We start from the raw sequence: 18,174 nt of genomic DNA on the forward strand, positions 1-18,174 counted from the left end.
CATAGGTTATACATCATCCTGTGCTGCAACATGCGCACAATATGCCTGCCTGTGTGTGTGTTTGTGTGTGTATAATTTAATGTTTTTGAAGGCCAATGTGTGTGTCTGCCGGAGGTTGCATGTGAGCTGCGGAGGGTCACTCCCATACTGTTCCTCTTCACTAAGCCGGCCCTGACCTCAGTCTGAGAGCCGACATGCATTAAAGAGCAGCACAATAGAGCTTTTATGGGGCGTGTCACACCGCTTTCACTTACGCTTTACAAATCTCCCTCAACAACCCCACAGACTGGCATGCAGCTCGCAGAAAACACGATGCCACTGTGCCAACTGACGCAAACCAAAGACACAAGACTGAGACAATGTTTAGGTGAAATAAATAGTAAGAAATGAACCAGGAGTTTTTCTACTAATCCGATGTACAGAACGGAGCAGTGTTGTTTCATTCTGATTCGAAATGAAACGACAGGATACGGTAATTAGCTGCTAATAATAATTACCAATGTTCTCGATTAAAGACTAAACTGTTTTCCTCAACAGTGAATCAGGTTGAACAGTGTAACACAAGCCTTGTGATTAGTCATTGTGCGTGCTTGCGTGTGTGCGCATGCGTGTGTGTGTGTGCGTATGTGCGCGCATGCATGCGTGTGTGCGTGTGTTGCATGCATGCGTGTGTTGCATGCCTGATACATTTGCTGTCAAACTGGTTCTCAAATGGCTCGAGTGTTTAGTGCTGAATTGGCAGATCCCACGGTAAGGAGAGGGCAGGAGAGAGGAGAAGCTACACTTCAGCGAGCGCTCCCATTAGCAGGTTTAGCTTCTCTGATGTGTATAATTACAACCAGCTCCACCTTAAGGTCCCTTCATGATACACAGATACATTTTTATTCGGTCATTTTCACTAAAGCTCTGCCCAGTGTGTGTAACAGTAAAGTAATCTGCACATTCTGCATTTAAGCAAAAGAAACAAATGATGAGGAAAGAAACAGCTAGCTCTGTTTCACAGTGCTTTAGTGATAAATGTGGAACTCTTTAATGATCAGCAGTAGAAAAGGGGGATTAAATAAAGCAAAAAGAGAGGCAGTGAAGCTTCTGTGTTATCTTTGTCAAAATAGATTAGGTGGAGACAGATAAGAGGAAGGGCACGTAGAGCCCTCTTGTATCAGCCTCAGGAGTGTGTGACCTGTACACACATCAGCCTACACTCTTAAAAATCACAGTGTTCTCATAATCATTTTTTTGCTGATTATTATCTAGCTCAGTGGTTATGTCTCCTTCCTTCCCAGTGTTTCATTTGAATACTTTTTAGAAGCCTGACGAGGTCAAAGTATCCTGTTTTTTCAAGAAACAAGAAAAGGTTAGATAAAAGTCAGATAAAGCACAGTATTCTGTGCACCAGAAGCCTGTTTTGTCTTTGTTCTTATCCTGTAAAGCATATTAAGACCCCTCAGGTTTATAATGTGGCCCCTTGGAGGGCTCTCGACCCCCAGGATGGGAACCACTGATCTAGATTAGCTGACATTTACAATTCTCACTATTGTTTACTTGTTTCTTTATACATGCTTTAGCACACGTAGTCTTACTGGATAAAGTATGTACTGTAATACCAAGTAACTAGTCTTCTGTATATTATTCCAAAGAAAAACATGCATTAATTAAAAACAAATGCTTTTGAACTTCTAATAATTAACAGTAAAGATGTCTCTGCTGGCTCACAGTCAGAAGCTACACTGGTCGGTTGCCTTGTGAACAGTAGTAAAGCCAGGAAATCTTCTCACAGTAATTAATGACCCATTGCCTGGCTGGGCTGCCCATCACTGGCTGCCATAGTAATGGATGGTTTGAGAGAGGCAAATCGAAAAATCTGACCTGAGAATAGATGGACTGAGAAAGCGATTCTTTAACACAGAGAATTGAGAAATTGATTCTGTGTTATGGATACAGTTACATTTCAAGTTTTACAATGACATCAACATGTACTGCTCTTGATGTACACAAAAGAATCAACTAAAACTTAATTTGCTGAAAATCCAAGGAAAAAAAGATACAACACCTTGACTCTGGTGCAGTTTTATTTATAGATGTCTGTTAAGTGGGAGTAAAAAAACACCACAAACAGTCAGTTTACCACTTGATACATCACAATTAACGGTTCGCTAAGGCTGTCGAGCATTTCGTTCTCGAACAGCACATATGCACTTATATACTGTATACACTACAAAGATAACAATGGCAGATTTGCTCTTGATTGCTACATACATGATAGTCCTATAAGTATGATAATAAAAAATGTAAGATCAGACTTATTTTGTTCTAACAATGTTTTGGCTGCTTACATTGTTTGCATTTTCAAACTGTATATTTTTACTTTTAGTGTTACAAGAAAAAATGTTTTAAGGGTGAGGCTAACTGATGTATGTATAAAACATAACTGTCTTGAGTAACGTTTGCTAGACCATTAACTTCCCCAACGAAGAGCAGGACAGGGCTGTTAATATTAACCTAAACTACGATAGCATCCGTGGGGAAATATTACACATCGGTTGTGCTAGTCATGAACTGGACTTTGTTTTTAATTTAACCTGTCACCCCACAAACTAATGCAGGTAGTTAATGATGAGCTCTTTGGCCTTGGAAGTAAGTCTTGGTTACTACTGTACGTAGTATGATAATTAGCTGGACAGGCCAATGACTGTAACTTACGTTAGAACAGACAAACACACTGTTTTAATCCTTATTCTTTTATTTTATAAAGAATCCATCAAATTTCAAGCATAACTACAGTATGTGCTGTTGTCTCAGCCAATCAGGAGGCCAATTGTGATCAGTCTGGCAATGCAACTAAAAACTACTCTAACCAATCCATATTTGTGCTGTCATTTATTATTTTTTTTATCTGTATGCAATATGTTATCACATGATATTAAATCTTTAGACTGTGGGATGCCTTGAAATTTTAATCAAACACTGTGTCTTTAAAGAACAAAGTGACAGACTAGATGCAGCCATGATAAACAGTGAGCTGCTGCTCCTGATTTAGCCCTCTCGCTGATGTGGAGGGTTGACAAGTACAGAACTGGCAACCAGTGGTGGGGAGACACGTCCCCAACTGCTAGAGGCCAGAAGGGGGAAGTGGTGATTGATATTTCTGTTATAAAAGAGACATGAGGAGACGGTCAGGCGGGATGAACCGACATCAGTGAACAAGTACATTTTGAACAGATTTCCAGCCCTGAGACAAGAAGTATTTCCAAACAGCTCTTATTATCTTTGTTATAAAGTGTTTACTGTATTGCATAGGTGGGTTTCCTGTATTGTGACAGCATGTACTAATTTTAAATATTTCAATTTAACTATTTTCATGGCAAAAAAGTCAAAAACATACTTATAAATTGAGCAGTGTAGAACTTTGTAAAATACAGTATGGAAAAGCATATGTAGCAGCATTTAGATCCCCGCATGAAACTAAAACTAAAATCTTTAAGGTGGGTTTTGGCAGGTTAAATAGACTGACACGTTTGGGAATTTGGGGAAATACACTCATTTGCTTTCTTGCCAAGAGTCAGGTTAAAAGATGGATATCACTTTTCCGTCTAGCTATTGAGTCAGGAGGCAAGTAGCCTAGTTTAGCATAAAGACTGAAAGCAAGGCGAAACAGCTAGCCTTGCTCTTTTCAAAAATACCCCTACCAACACCTCTAAATCTCACTAATTGACATGTTGAATTTTGTGTGCTTAATCTGTACACAAACAAAAATGTAAAAGCAACAATTTGCTGGAACTATTTCTTGGTGAACAGACTACCAAGAGTCTCCTCGGGGCCATGAGGTTGCAAGGCAACTAGCGGAGACGATGCATTGAGGTGCTGGGCAAAAGTATAACCTCCTATTCATCAAGAAATAATCACACTAGAGGTTGGCAGGCAGACCTTTGAACTTAGGAGAAAGCCTGGCTAGCTGTTTCACCCTGTTACCAGTCTTTATGCTAAGCTAAACTAAGCTAATCGCCTCCTGGCTGTAGATATTTAGTGCATAAACATGACAGTGGTATTGATCTTCTAATCGATTACGAGTGCGCGAGTGTCTATGCGACGTAAATGTCATCATCAGAGGGTGTACGCATAGGCTCTGTGTGGATAACAGACAACATTATTTGTGACTGCACGGACTTGTCCGGGCATGTACGCGCTGCCACTCTGCTACAAGTGGTAGCATAGCGATCTACTGCGCATGTGTGGAACGTATCCTCCAAGATAGTATTAACAGAGCTACCATGCGTCCCTGGTGTCCACAGCTGTCTGCATATACCCCTGAGTTTGAGTTTATTGAATTCATGCTCACAGTTAAACAACTGAATAAAAAGCTGAATTTACATCAGTTGAGAAAAATACACAATTTTGTTCTGTGTCCGTAATTCAGTATAGTACAGAGTACGCCAACACAAGGAAATGTATCTCTATATGAATGGATAGAAACGCCACGCAAAGATGGGAGAAAAGTTAATTTTGTGTTTTTCGCTATCCAGTGTTTTAGAATATGCACGCGGAGCATTACCGAGACAGATAATTAACTCCCCTACTTTCATTTAACTTCGATTTAGGTGGTGTAGCCTATGCTAACGATATATTTTAGCAAAATAACATCATTAAAATTCACAATGTGTTAAACTAGCTGAACTTGTTTCCTTTTAATTACACAATTTGACTATCAACATAGTTAAGCAACTGAATTGAATGAAATAGTCTGTGAGCTAATTAGCTAATTCCACAGGAAGTATACAGTATACAGTATACGTTCTGGCTGAAATCTGCCACAAAAGTACACATTTTTCAACGTGTTCGAGGCAAATACTGGACCAGAAAAAAAACCCCGGAAGGAGCAGTTTCACAAACACATCGGAGATCACAGAGGTTCCCATTGGAATTAATGGACTTTCGGTCGACTGGCATACATACACAGAGCTATGTGGAAAAGGTAAGCGTTAAAGGTAAGAGAAGGATAAAATCAACTCTGAAAACAAGAAATATGAATGAGCAGCCCAATTCCCACTCCTCAGTTATCACATAGCCATTGGTGAAGCCAGGAGCCTGTAGTGAGCAGCTCCCATGTGGGAATATGTGTAACTATGAATGAGCTGCAGGATGGTGCTATAAAAGAGCATGCAGACTCAGCAGGACGCCTCCCGAGGGAGACACAGGTGACAAAAAAACTCAATAAATAAATATATGTAAAAGGCCTTCACTCCGCTGCTCTGTCTGGAGGTCATCTACAGCACATCTAGTCTAAAACGCCCTCACTCCCAACAGTTCACACCCGTAAATGTGTGGAGGGTGGCTATAAAAAAAAAATTCTAAGTGTCACAAGAGTCGTCCCGTTTGTGGAGCAACACTAAAAGCTATAAACAGCACTGTGGCTCAGACAGGCCAGGAGGAGGGAAGAGCTGCCATGTCATCTGCCTGCAAACTCCTCAGCAGGTCCGCTGAGTATAATGGAGACGGCAGACTGGCAGCGTGCCAGTGGTGTGTAATGTGCATAGAGCCATGTGGCGAGGGCGAATGTCGCTCTGCTCTCATCATGATGTACAGCGGAGATGGATAAGATGGGAGAGCCGACTGGAGCCCCCCCTCGGCAAAAATAATGCTGACAAATCACAAGTGGAAAGAGATATTACATTTCCCATGCTGTTCCTGTCATAGCAAATATCACCGGCTCAGACATGTAACACGGATCAGCTCTTTTTTTTTATGTCTTGAACCAGTTGGAGCAGCTGAGATTAAGAATTTCTCTTTCAAAGGAGACTTAAAGGATAAAGCTGGGGTTATTTTTTCTTTAAATTGACTTCATTTGGCAAACGATATCTTCAAAGTGACACTTATTTAAAGCAAATCAATGTTTTTATATGTTTTAACTATCAGCAAATCCCACCAAAACCAATAATTGATTGTACTGAAAAAAATCTTAGAGCTGTCACATTGAATTAAACATTTAATTCACCCGCTAGGTTGTTGGCTCTTGCTCCCTCTGAAGTCTGGAGAACCTTTCTCAGCACAGCAATCATAGCAGATTGATTTTCAATCTTTTCCTCAATTTTGACAAATGACTCTTCCTTCATATTGCCTGAAGAATGGCGGTCTTGCCGACCTAAGTGAAGGGTGTGTTGACCTGGTTAGCAAGTTAGCTATGATGTTATATCTGATGTAGAGAAATACTTAAGATTTGAAGCCAAGTTTTCAGGGGCATTAATGGAAAACCTTTTTAACCTAGTGAAAAGTAATGTGCGGAAACACTTTGGATTTGACACCATAGAAAACTACATTACTGTTTGCTAACTTTGTAAAATGCAACTGCCTTAGGCTAAGGCGTTTCAGCGAGATGTGGGAGTATCACCTAAATGGCCAATTTGTGTTACGTCCTGTTGTGTATTTTAACCCCCTAAGTTATATTTCACTATTATTATTTTCCATCAGAGCGTTTTTATGATTTTGACATTTCCGACCACACTTGAAGGCTGCTTAATTTAACAGAGAAAGAGAGGAAGAAAAGAGACGGAGGGACTGTGCTGTGTGCTGGAGCTTGTTGCAGGAAACACAAACTCCTGGGCAGTTCAGTGCTCTTGTTTTGTTTTTTACCCTCATAGTTTTTTAAACTTTCTTGTAACAGCGATGCCAATAGATCCCCCTAAAATCTACACACATGTCCTTTAAAGAACCAAAACCTTTGTTTGTGCATCCAAAACCTGATATATCATATTTCTCAACAATAAGAAACAGAGGTTTGTCAGGGGTCATGATAATAGGTAATGTATAAATAGAAAATATCTTGATATTCACAAAGATCAGACAATTGAATTCACTGGATCAAATCTAATGCCAATGGAACAGTGGAAAAAAACAATAAGCCTATTTAGTCTGTGCTATATCTGATTGTGTCAGTAAACAGCCTTCTCAAGATGGCTCCCAGGCTTTAATTAAGTCTTTATCCGCAGCTTATTATCCTTCAACCCGTAATAAGCATCTAGCTAGGCACTGCAGCCATTTCTTACATCATCTACTATTCATAATTAGCATGAATCAAGTTGTTTGTAAAGACGGTGGTGACTTAATTCTGTGATCATAAAGTATGTGTCTATGGTAATAAGCATAAGGCATGGATAAATAAAACCTTATAACCGTCCGTATGATCATAAACTTCTATCAGTTTTTCTGGGACTCTGCAAAGGTAACCTGGATCCTCCCTCTGGGCTCCAGCCATGTTTCTTCTACTCACTAATGGGAACCAGACAACAGAGCGTTATTCTCATCTGTGACAGAAGCTTGGATGGGAGGAGGGTGTGGGATGAGGGATGAGGGTTAAAAGGCGGGGGGGGTAATAAGTGGACGGCAGGGCTGTCCAGCTGGCTTATAATGAGGTTGTCCTCACCCCCACGCCACTTTCCGTCACCAGTACTTCACTGTCCCCTTGTGTATCAAAAGGTTCACAATAGGTTGGTAATAAGGGGGAGGGATCCCTCGCCTCTGCACACATGCTGTCTATTGTGGCTTGAAAATGGTAGGAGGGGAGCCAATAAAGGATTTGAAATACTGTATTATTACCAAAGCCCAGCGGACCACCACAGAACATTGTAAAAGATAACGAACTATGAGCTCAGGTGGCAGCAGAGTCCCACAGTAATCTAGAGGGTCGTTACCTGACTTGTTATCAGCCTCGATGGAGGTTCATACCAAAGGGTTTGTGTCCGTAGCTACCAGCTAAAGTGGAGTTTCTGAAGCTGTGGAGGTTTTTCTCCCTCAGCTGTACTGAATTTTCCACTGAAAGGAATCGCAACCATAAATGAGACTGCAGCCACAGTTGACCCCCTTGCTGCAGAACTGATTAGTACTATGAAAAAATAAGGAAGTGTACAACCTCAAAAGGTGGCTTACAATTTTTTTCCCATCAGTTTAGTGGAAGCAGACAGAAGAAGACAGCTATAATCAGAATAATCAGATTGACATTTTTAAATAACTTAATATTTCAAAACCTCTGATTTATTCTGCCCTTGGAATTTAAATTTGTTTTCTATCTTTATGCTTAGATGTTTTATGTTCAGTATTTTTTGTGTGCTATGCACTGCACTATACAAGCTATTGTTTGTTTTCGATTTTATATCTGACATCATAAAAAAATAACACCTTTTTAATCCTACTTTTGCAAAAACAAATTATTCAATTTGTTTTGTTCCCTCTTTCCATGTCCTCCTTAAAAAAGCATTTTAAAAAGCATTTTTAAATATTTGACACTTAGTGACACTAGTTCCCCAACGTTTCAATAAAAAATGTTTAAAAGAGCCAATCATTTATGCATTAATGCCAGGGTTTGACTCTCTGTGGGTTATGTTGTTGGTACATTTTTTAATACTTGGTCCAACAGACGCATTTCGTTCAGTACCAAAAAGTGTACGGTTTCCATGTCTTTTTCACGACAAAGGATGTGATATTCTTCTGAACTAGACAGACTGCAGAATCCTCCTTTTAGTCTCTTGTACTGAGTTTTTGACGCAGAGTGCCGTGGGCTGACGCTGAACATGTGACCGGGCTTGGATTATTTAGAGATGTAACTAGTGGTGCTTACATCATCAGTCATAGTTTTGATTCAAAGGAGAGCTGCTGTTAGTTCAGGGTTGTCCTCACAAGATGAAACACTTGGTCACCAATGCATCTGACATACAAAACTTACAAAAAACAGATGAATTTAAGGAGAAAATGCGAAAGAAATTGGTGTTTCTAGCCTCTCAAATGTCAATATTCCCTGCTTTAATTTGTCTTACATTATAGTAAATATGGTTTTTGAATACTTGTTTGCACAAAACAAACAATTTAAAGATGTTACCTTGGGCTGGCATTTTTAAGAATAACCAGAATTAACTTACCTTTCACATAACGCTGCATTTGCTAATTTTTTTGGAGCAGAAGAACTCTAGAAAAAGATGACAGACACACGGCCGGACATATTATCACGTTATAAGGTACTTACTACTAACATGTTAGCAAACATTTGACTATTTAGAGTCAGGTTTCTGTCCGCTTGATACATATAAGTCCAATATTTACTCAACCAACTCTTGAGAAAACTATCTGGCTGGTAAATGCTCCATACTGTTCATCAGCAAGTGGTTAACTTTGTTTGTCTGCCATTTGAGAGAGTTAGGTGAAAATTCTCTGTTGGTTTGTCTACATGTAGCCCCTTTTCACAGTACACATTTGGTCCATTGTTAAAATTCAACATTCATAATTTGCCCTCATGATAAATTATAATAACTTTGGTGATCCTCATTTTTTTTATTTTTTATATCTAACACCACCATATGTTTAAAAATGTAATTGTCCAATACTTTGATTCATGACAAAATACCCGCAAAACTGATGACATTTCCATCAGCCGGACTTTAGTGCTAATTAGCTAATGTTAGCATGCTAACACGCTAAACTGGTATTGCGGATTACTATCTGACAGCATTGTCATTTTGAGCATGTTGGCTTGCTAGCATTTGTTAATTAGCACTACCACTGTGTCAGAACCGCCTCCCAGAGCTGATCGTATGGCTTTAGACTCTTAGTGTTGCTCAACTGTATTCTTACTACAATTGACACCTGTATTTCGACTAGTTGTCTGTTGGGAGAGGTTTCCACGATAAAAAACATATTGCATTTTAATTTTTCTTGTCAAATATATTTCAATTTCCTACAGCAAATTAAATATTCAGACTTTGAAATATCTATTGGGTTAGGGTTCATTTAATACCTAAAATCAAATCTGCTGGATTATCTTTGCTGTGATGTTTTATAAAATTTCTAATTATTAACAACCTAAAAAACGTGGCAACTCTGAACTTACACCAGTCATTGGAACCAATGCTGGAAAGAGAAATGTTTGACAAGACAAGCATTTAGAAAGCAGCTCCCAGGTACTGTTTTATCTTTCATAAACCATGATTTGATCTCAGAATTTGTAGACATTTAAAAACTCGATAACGATATAGCTTGACTTGCTTTCTACAAAAAGTAAAATTATACATACATTTTTTACCAGTTTTGATACTTGAACTGGCTGCCACAGCGAATGCTTCAGGATGTTTCATGATTAGAAAGGGGCAGCTTTGATACTTTTGTAAATTAAAATGCTTGCAAAACATGTTCATACGAAGGAGGAATTTCATTTTTCATGGGTTTTAAACTTCAAAGCACGGCGCTCAGAATTATAACACATCACTCTGGGGTTTCATGCAGAATTGATGATTTCCCCATTTGGTTAGTGTCGGGGATTGTTTGCCTTTAGGGTAACAATGTCATTGGTTCTAAAATGCTTTGCGATACGTCATACAGGTTTAGTTTAAAATTTGAGATAAACACATATTACTGTCATCAAGTTAAACGTTTTTTCAGAAATCAACTAATATTTTCACTTCCCAGCAACTTTTAATATGAGTAAAAACATGAAAACCACCTAAATTAAAGTTGTGTGGTCTCTACCTAAATACCAGTAATATTTTATAAGACACCTGTCCATTGTGTAAATGGAGACTTCCCAGCACAGTCTCTGTATGGCGATAAGCTTCATATGGATGTGTGTCATCGAGCAGATTCCGACTTACAGCAGAGTCCCTACGCTACTTCTCTCCTCACGCCTGCTCTTCTTCCCATTGGTGGAGTCAGACAAGATATTAACTAGGTCAATGAGATTCCTTCGCACTCTTCCAACAGGGAACCACAGCAGAGTTGAGAGGGGAGGGGGATATATGAAGGATAAGTGAGAACCAGAGATGAGAAGAGGAGAATCTTCATCAAAGCCAACACTTCTGCTGAGATCTTGTGAGAGAGAAAAGAGCTCTGACATGAAACAAATTGTGTCTGCAGTGACTCTCACTCAGGCATTGTTGACGCAATCATAGAAGAGTGCAGGCATTCCCTTTCGTATCTTTGTAGTAGTGAAACACCAAACAACAAAAGACTTAAGGTTTTGGTTACTCTTGGAAATGGATAGATTTCTATTTTTAAATGCGTGAAAAAATGCAAATACTGCCAGTACACTGATTACCACAACAGTGCTAGTTGATTCTTGACATATTTTGAGGTGGTAGGCAACTGAGCCAGGCTAAATGTCCAAATGTCCAGCCCTTATGCTAAGGTAGGCTAACAAGCTGCTAGGTGTGGCTTTATATTTACTGTATAGATATGACAATGATATCAGAGTATTAGAGTTGCAACGATTAGTTGATTAAACAATCAGTCGATCGTTAGAACATTCATTTTTCAAAGTAAAAATGCCAAACCAATTCCCTGGTTTAAGCTTTTCTTTGTTTTAAGGCAGCAACCAACTATTATTTTCATCATAAATTAACCTATTTGGTAACACTTAATAACCATCATTAATAAATGGTAAATTGATAGTTAATTAAACTTTGTAATAGTTAATAGTTGTTTTACTGTTAACAAACAATGAAATGATGATTTATAATGGTTACTTGTTAATAGTAATGTTATAGTTTGTTACTTTATCATTAGTTTAGTGTTATATAAAATAATTAGCCCTAACTAACTCTACCTAAATATAATTATCGTTTAGTCATTTAGTCTAAAAAGTTACCGGGGTTCAAAGTGGTATCTTAACGTTGCTTATTTAGTCCAATTAACCTAAAGATATTCAATTTACAAGACAAAGAAAAGCAACAACTCTTATTTGAGAAGGTAGATAAAAAAAATATTCTGCATTTTTTTCACTATTTTGGTTGGAAAATGACTGAAATGATAAATTGATTATTAAACCAGTAAAAGATTACTTTTCTGCCAATTGAGTAATCGATTAATTGTTTCAGCTCTACTCTGTTTTTTATTTATTTATTACATATTTTTTTAATATCCAGTGTTAGCGTTTTGGACTGTTGGTTGGACAAAACAAGCTATTTCAAAACATCATGCTGGGCTGTGTGAAATTGAAATGGCCATTTTTATAAACTTTTCAACATTTTACATTGTTGACTAATCAACTAATGTAAAAAAAAAAAAAAAAAAAGTAAAAGCATATATCAATAATGAAATAATCATTAGTTTCAGCCCTATACTAACCATGTAAACAAGACTTTATTTGTCAATGTTTTCCGATATAATTTCTGATTTCTGCCTCCACTCTAATACAATGGAGGTGAATGGAGTTTTGTTTGTGGTACCAATGCAAAAGAATTGCATTTATAATGCTATAATAACAAGAGTTTACAGAAACAAAGTCCTAGTTACTCAATAATCTTCAAACCTTGCGGTTTTCTTTGGAACTACTTTTTACTGAAGAAATAGTCCCTATGAAACTGTCTGCACGGATACCACAAAATACCACTACAGGTACATATTTTTTTTGTAAATTTGGGTAACTAGTCTCTTTAAAGAAAATGATTTGAGTGCCAGCAAAATGAGGGTACTAATGCACCTACTTCAAAGAGGAGCATAATCATATAATCAGAGTGTGGTGTTTACATGGGTAAGCACAATAAAATACGCCTACATCTCCATTGGAGTGCCTCCAAAATGTGTTTTAAAATATGTCAATTTTGGCTGTTTATTTCGTGCTGTCCTCATAAGATCTGATGTCAAGTCAGTGCTTCTGTATGCTAGAAATGCCAGTCCCCTTGATGTAAGTATTGGCATTAGAACTGGAGTTGGTCCCAGGCACAGGACTATGGCTGCCTACTGCTCCTAATTAGTTAGGATGGGTTAAATGCAAGATACACTCCTTGTATGTGTAAAATGTACTTGGCAAATAAAGGATATATTATATTATTATAATATAATTATAATTTTGCCATAATGAAAGATGAATGAACTTATCACAGGGAACAGAGAGCATCTTATAAATCACCTGATGCTCATGTTATGCTCGTTGACATTTCATTAGTTCCATTTCATTACACGTATCAGTGGGCCTTACTTCAAATGTCAGAGGAATGAAAAATCTCTTCACCAATCTTTGTTCGCCTTAATAACGTCCACACAGAAGCAGCAGCAATTTGCTCCTCAGGCTGATACTGTAACAACGGAGGATCCTGTCAACCAGCTCTCGTAAACTGTTTAATATCAGATCTGTAAGCCGTGGAGCTGTGGTCGTATCGTATACATCAGGGAGGAGATGGGCTTCAAAGGGCAGAAACGTCTAACTATCTGGGGTCAGTTGCCCTTTTACCATGGTGGTGAGAAAGCTTAACAGGAAAAGTAACTGATGAAGCTTTTTGTATTCTAAAAGTGTGTTACCACTTAACTTTAGTGGTGAAAGAACAGCAAAAGATCATTTAAAAAAAACTAAATGGAAGAAGACACAGGTGCCTCGGGTGGAATTTTTAAAAACTAGTAAAAATCCAATGGAGTTTTCTGCTTTTCACTACATTACATTAACTTGATGCACCAGATGGTTTGTTACACAGAACCATCTGAGAAGCTGTCATTGGAAACTGTTTGGGAAAGGCAGGCACTTTCAAAAAATACCTGGCAGTTAATTCGATGAACCATCTGTCTATCATGTCTGCCATTGTTGTTTTGATCCGTCGCGGCTGTCACACACACCTAAACTACGCCCGTAGCTGCCAGTAGCTTCCTACTGGACACTAATTGAAGCGGTTGGCTGGTAGTTCAGACACAAATGCATTAGGTTGGAGCCTGACAAGATGGATTTTCCTGTGATACGCGATCCCGCGATTTTCGCGTGATCTTGTGATATTGCAAGAATCCAGCTGCCGTGCAAGGTAAGCATTACATTACACCTGGGTCACAATTCACAAGGTCTGATTGAAGCAGAAAGGAAACAACCTTTCAGTCCAGTTGAACCACATTCTTATCAGTAAAACATGCGCCTCCCCTCTCCTCTGAGGTTTATCTCTGTGACAGAGCAACTCCAAGAGCAGAGGGCAGATTCTTAGATTTATTCATATGCATCCTGAACTAAGTGTTTGCAAATACTCTTATCATCCACTGCTATCAACAATAAAAAAAATAAACTGGTCACACACTGTGCATTATGAATTTCACGGGAATTAAATAATGATTAAATTACAGGAAAAATCCCGGACAAAGAAACTGTGTATTTCCATGCAACAAAATAAAAATATTGGGGTGCTGCATTATAAATGCATGCCTCTGATTAGAAAATGGGGAGAAGGGAGATGGCGTCACGTGATGTCGGAGTGCAGATTCAGACACGGCTTGTGTTTTTCTGGGACAAACCTCGGGGGAACACAAAAAAATCTGCAATCATTTGGAGCAGCCGCTATCTCAGCCTCTCTCCTGTTTCTCTGTGTACACGAGAGTCTGTGTCATCCTGTGGTCCTATGTATTGCAATACTGCTCAGAATTATAGGTATGGAGCCACCACCAACACTGTAACTGCTGTGCAAAATTAAAAATAAAAACTCTTCACGTGAAGCCTCCTCTCACTTCAGTCTTACTGTTTGCCAATCATTTTCTTCCGAAAGGTTACCAGTGTAAAGCGACAACAAAAACTGGAGCTTGCATTTGCTGCATTAGCACACCCAGACTAGACACTAATTTTCTGACTTCGTCCGAGCACATGCAGTTAAGTTGGGGGCTGATAAGTTGCCTTTAAAAACTACAATGTTGCAAACATTGATAGTTAAGGCCATAAACTGCTTCAGAATATAGATTTTCAACTAGCGAAAGAACTATTTGGAGAGACATGTAACACAGATCATATGGAGTCACTGTGGCACAAGCTGGGATTCAAACCAGCAGCACATGACACCACGGTAAAAAAAGATCTGTCATCTAGTTGCCTAAAGAAAGTCACATCTATATACTGACTGGTCTGGTATTAGCCTACTTTATCTTTTCTGCCAGACGGCATGTTGCCTGATGATGTCAAAATCAATTTAGTCTAAGTAGCTGAACCCTGGCAGCACTGAGAAAAGCCTCCGCTCATCTAATTACCTGCAAGAAGACCTTACTTCAAATTCTCTCTTCGCTGAGCAACAAGAGGTAACATTACACTTCCTGTTAACATTACCCCAAAGCAGTATGGGAGCTGTAGTCTTATAACTCAAACCATATTCATCAAATTGGAAATAAACGATAAACGTGACAAAATAAATGAAAATGTACTTTTTTAAATGTATCTGTAAATGTTTGATGTTACTGGCTCAAAATGATTCTTATATCCACTGAATGAATTTGCTGTGTGTTCTAAACTTTTGGAGTTACAGGCAAAAAAACTACATGGATCATGTATTGTATCACTGAGACTAATTTCAACTAATTTCTGATTAGCCTAACATTCTGAAAATAACAATATAAGACAGAATAGATAATAAGAATAAGAATACTTATTTTGCAGAACAAAAGGGGAATAAAGAGTCTTGGCTAGAGGAGGAGTTGTTGAACTTCTTTCCAGACAGACATTTATGGGAACTGACTTGGATTCCTTTTTTGGCCTGGAGGTTACCTTTTAAACACACCTCAGCTGTGAGAGGGGGGTTGCTTCAGGTACTATTGAGCAGTACCGTAGCTCTTCATATGGTTGTAAGGTGTTAAAAAAATCATGCATGTAGACTGAAGTTTGCTCCAAAAGTCTCTGCATCATTGTACGAAGCAGTTGTTTTGAAAGGGCTGTATTTCACTGCAGTGACCCTGGTGATTGATTGTATCAGGTTGGTGATCAACAATAATCCTCTTTTTTTATATGCAGGTAGTTAAGAGGCCACAGCATTGACTAGCATCTCATGGTAGGCTGGCGATTCATCCTGTGCAAACAGCATAGTCACCAACATCAGGTTTTTTTAATAATCACAACCACCACAGTTGTCATTTTCACTGCTTTTCTAAAGACTACCACAACTCACTCTCAATACACAAACTCACAGTATTATCGTTGTTTTATTGCTGCTTTGTGTCTGCAAGCCTAACAAACAATTAGCATCTGCTGAGATAAAAACACAGGTTTGTGCATTAAAGCAAACGTTTTTCCATGACCTGCAACAGCCTCGTATTAAAAAGCATCTCCATTATCATCCTCTCACCTCTTTGGTCCTCTCCAGTTCGTTGTGCAGCGCCTGTTTGGAGATCTCCACCTCGATGATCTTCTGTCTGAGAAGCTCGTTCTCATCGTCAGCTCTGCTGCGTTTGTCCTCCACGCTTTCCAACTCGTTGTGCAAACGCACCGACACATCTTTAGCCACCTGAGATCACAGGGACAGTTATGTTGAAGGACAAGCACATACAGGTCAAAGAGATAATACAAAATGGATATATATAATTATTTTAAATGTGCCGTTAACACACATGATACACTATTTACATATGGGCTCACATCTAAACACCAACATCTAAACACTAACACACATACCTGCACGTACATTAGACCAATATATTAAGTTAAAAATAACTAAATCACACATCCACAATCCTGTCAGCTTATTTGACTACTACATTGAAAAAAGTGTATTGTTTAAATTATTTTGTCAATCATTGTAAATTAAAGTGACTATATGTAACTTTTTAATGTTTCTGAAGCTCTGTCATTTTTCATACAATTGTCTTAAATTACCTGTAACAGCAAACGTGACTAACAGTAAAAAGTCACATAATGATTTGCGGCAGATAGACGGCGCTACAGTCACACATTCTGATGGGTCACAGATTCCTTTGCAACACCGGAAAGCCTGTGTTAGTATCCAGCCTTTTGAACCAGGTAAAAGGAAGCAGGACATTTCTTTATATATGCCTAATTGTATTTTGAGAAGGTATCTGTTGTAGTTATGGCTGATACTGGGGCAGGGCCATTACAGGAATAAAGGAAATTAAACGAAGAACAACTAAAAGCTGAAAGGGAAAGTGACAACGGGTGATAACGCGAGTCACACTCGGTCTGGCTATCAACAGATTATGGAGGAGACAATTACGGGATTGTAAATGATCCAAAACCCATCCCGAATTGACGCTCAGGTATGTAATAAGTCTATTTCATTCATAAAAAAACTTTACAATGCGCGATGTGGTTGTACGCCAGGAGCAAAACATTCATCTCAACTATATAACCTCCCCATAACGCTAACTCGGTAATACAGCGGGCAATACAGCACCGTAAAGAAAAGACCTTTACGACAGCAGGTGTGGTAAAAACACTACCGCTTTTGTCCAAAGCGGCCGCTAGAATCAATACAAACTGAGAGTTACATATAGCCACTTTGCCATAGCCATCTCTGGGTTTTGGACTGTTGATCAGGCAAAAGAAGCCATTTGGAGGTGTCAGCTTTGGAGTTTTGTTAGACAGTTTTTTTTCACTATTTATGACATGTTATGGACTAAAAGATAAATATGATTCATCTAAAATGAAAATAATCGTTAGCTGCAGCCTTAAAACCGTCCGAATGAAAAGTTATCTCAGCCTCTTTTTTATCAATTAAATTTTCCACTTGGATTTATTGCAAATCAATTATTCACTTACTGTTTCCCATAGTTTTCACAACACTGAAAAGGTACTGTGGGTCATTACTTTAAAGGGTTGATAGAATGCAAAACCGAGTTTACCTTGTCATAGTTGAATTATGACAGTTCGGTGGGTAAAAAGGACATACAGAGAACCTCAAAGTCCCATTGACACATCTTTCCTCTGCAAATCTCACAATTTGAAACTGCTGCTGAAAATGGGCAAATCTCAACAAAGCTAAAAGTTGACGTCAACTTCTCAACTCCAACCTTATTTGGCTCTACCTTCTATCTTTGTAACGCCCCAAAATTTACATAGGCCACTGACTGATCTGGGACCAGTTTGTCTTGTGAATCTAGGTCGCGCAGATCTCAGAAATTTTATACATTGTTCGTCTGCTATTTCATCACTAAATTCACTTTTGAGACTTTTTTACGCGAGAAATCTATGTAGAGGTCAAATATGGGCCGTTTTACAAAAATTGATAGCTAATTGCAAATTTTGTCCAACTGTGTGTCGGAGTTCAGTAGCTCCGCAGGCTAACGTGACAGCGGTTGGTGCTGCCTGGGTGCCAAATTACGAATCCCACTATGGCCACGCCAAGACCCACCCTACGAAGCTTTGCTTATTTAAAGCTAATGTACTTGCACTTACTACTTGTTGAAGTTTGAACCTTCAGGGTTGAAAGCACTTAATTGTAAGTCGCTTTGGATAAAAGCGTCAGC

At 38.6% G+C, this 18,174-nt stretch overlaps 1 protein-coding gene across 3 annotated transcripts in view; it reads right to left on the bottom strand.

Annotated features, from left to right (window-relative positions):
• mtcl1 (microtubule crosslinking factor 1) overlaps positions 1–18,174 on the bottom strand; it is a 72,686-nt gene that overhangs the window by 47,058 nt on the left and 7,454 nt on the right. For all 3 annotated transcript variants that reach the window (XM_078264350.1, XM_078264348.1, XM_078264351.1), the window contains exon 3: positions 16,041–16,199. In XM_078264350.1, the coding sequence (XP_078120476.1) occupies positions 16,041–16,199 (159 nt within the window). The remainder of the gene's footprint in view (positions 1–16,040; positions 16,200–18,174) is intronic.

The sequence above is a fragment of the Sander vitreus genome, chromosome 12 (genome assembly GCF_031162955.1).
Source record: "Sander vitreus isolate 19-12246 chromosome 12, sanVit1, whole genome shotgun sequence".
Lineage (NCBI taxonomy): Eukaryota > Metazoa > Chordata > Actinopteri > Perciformes > Percidae > Sander > Sander vitreus.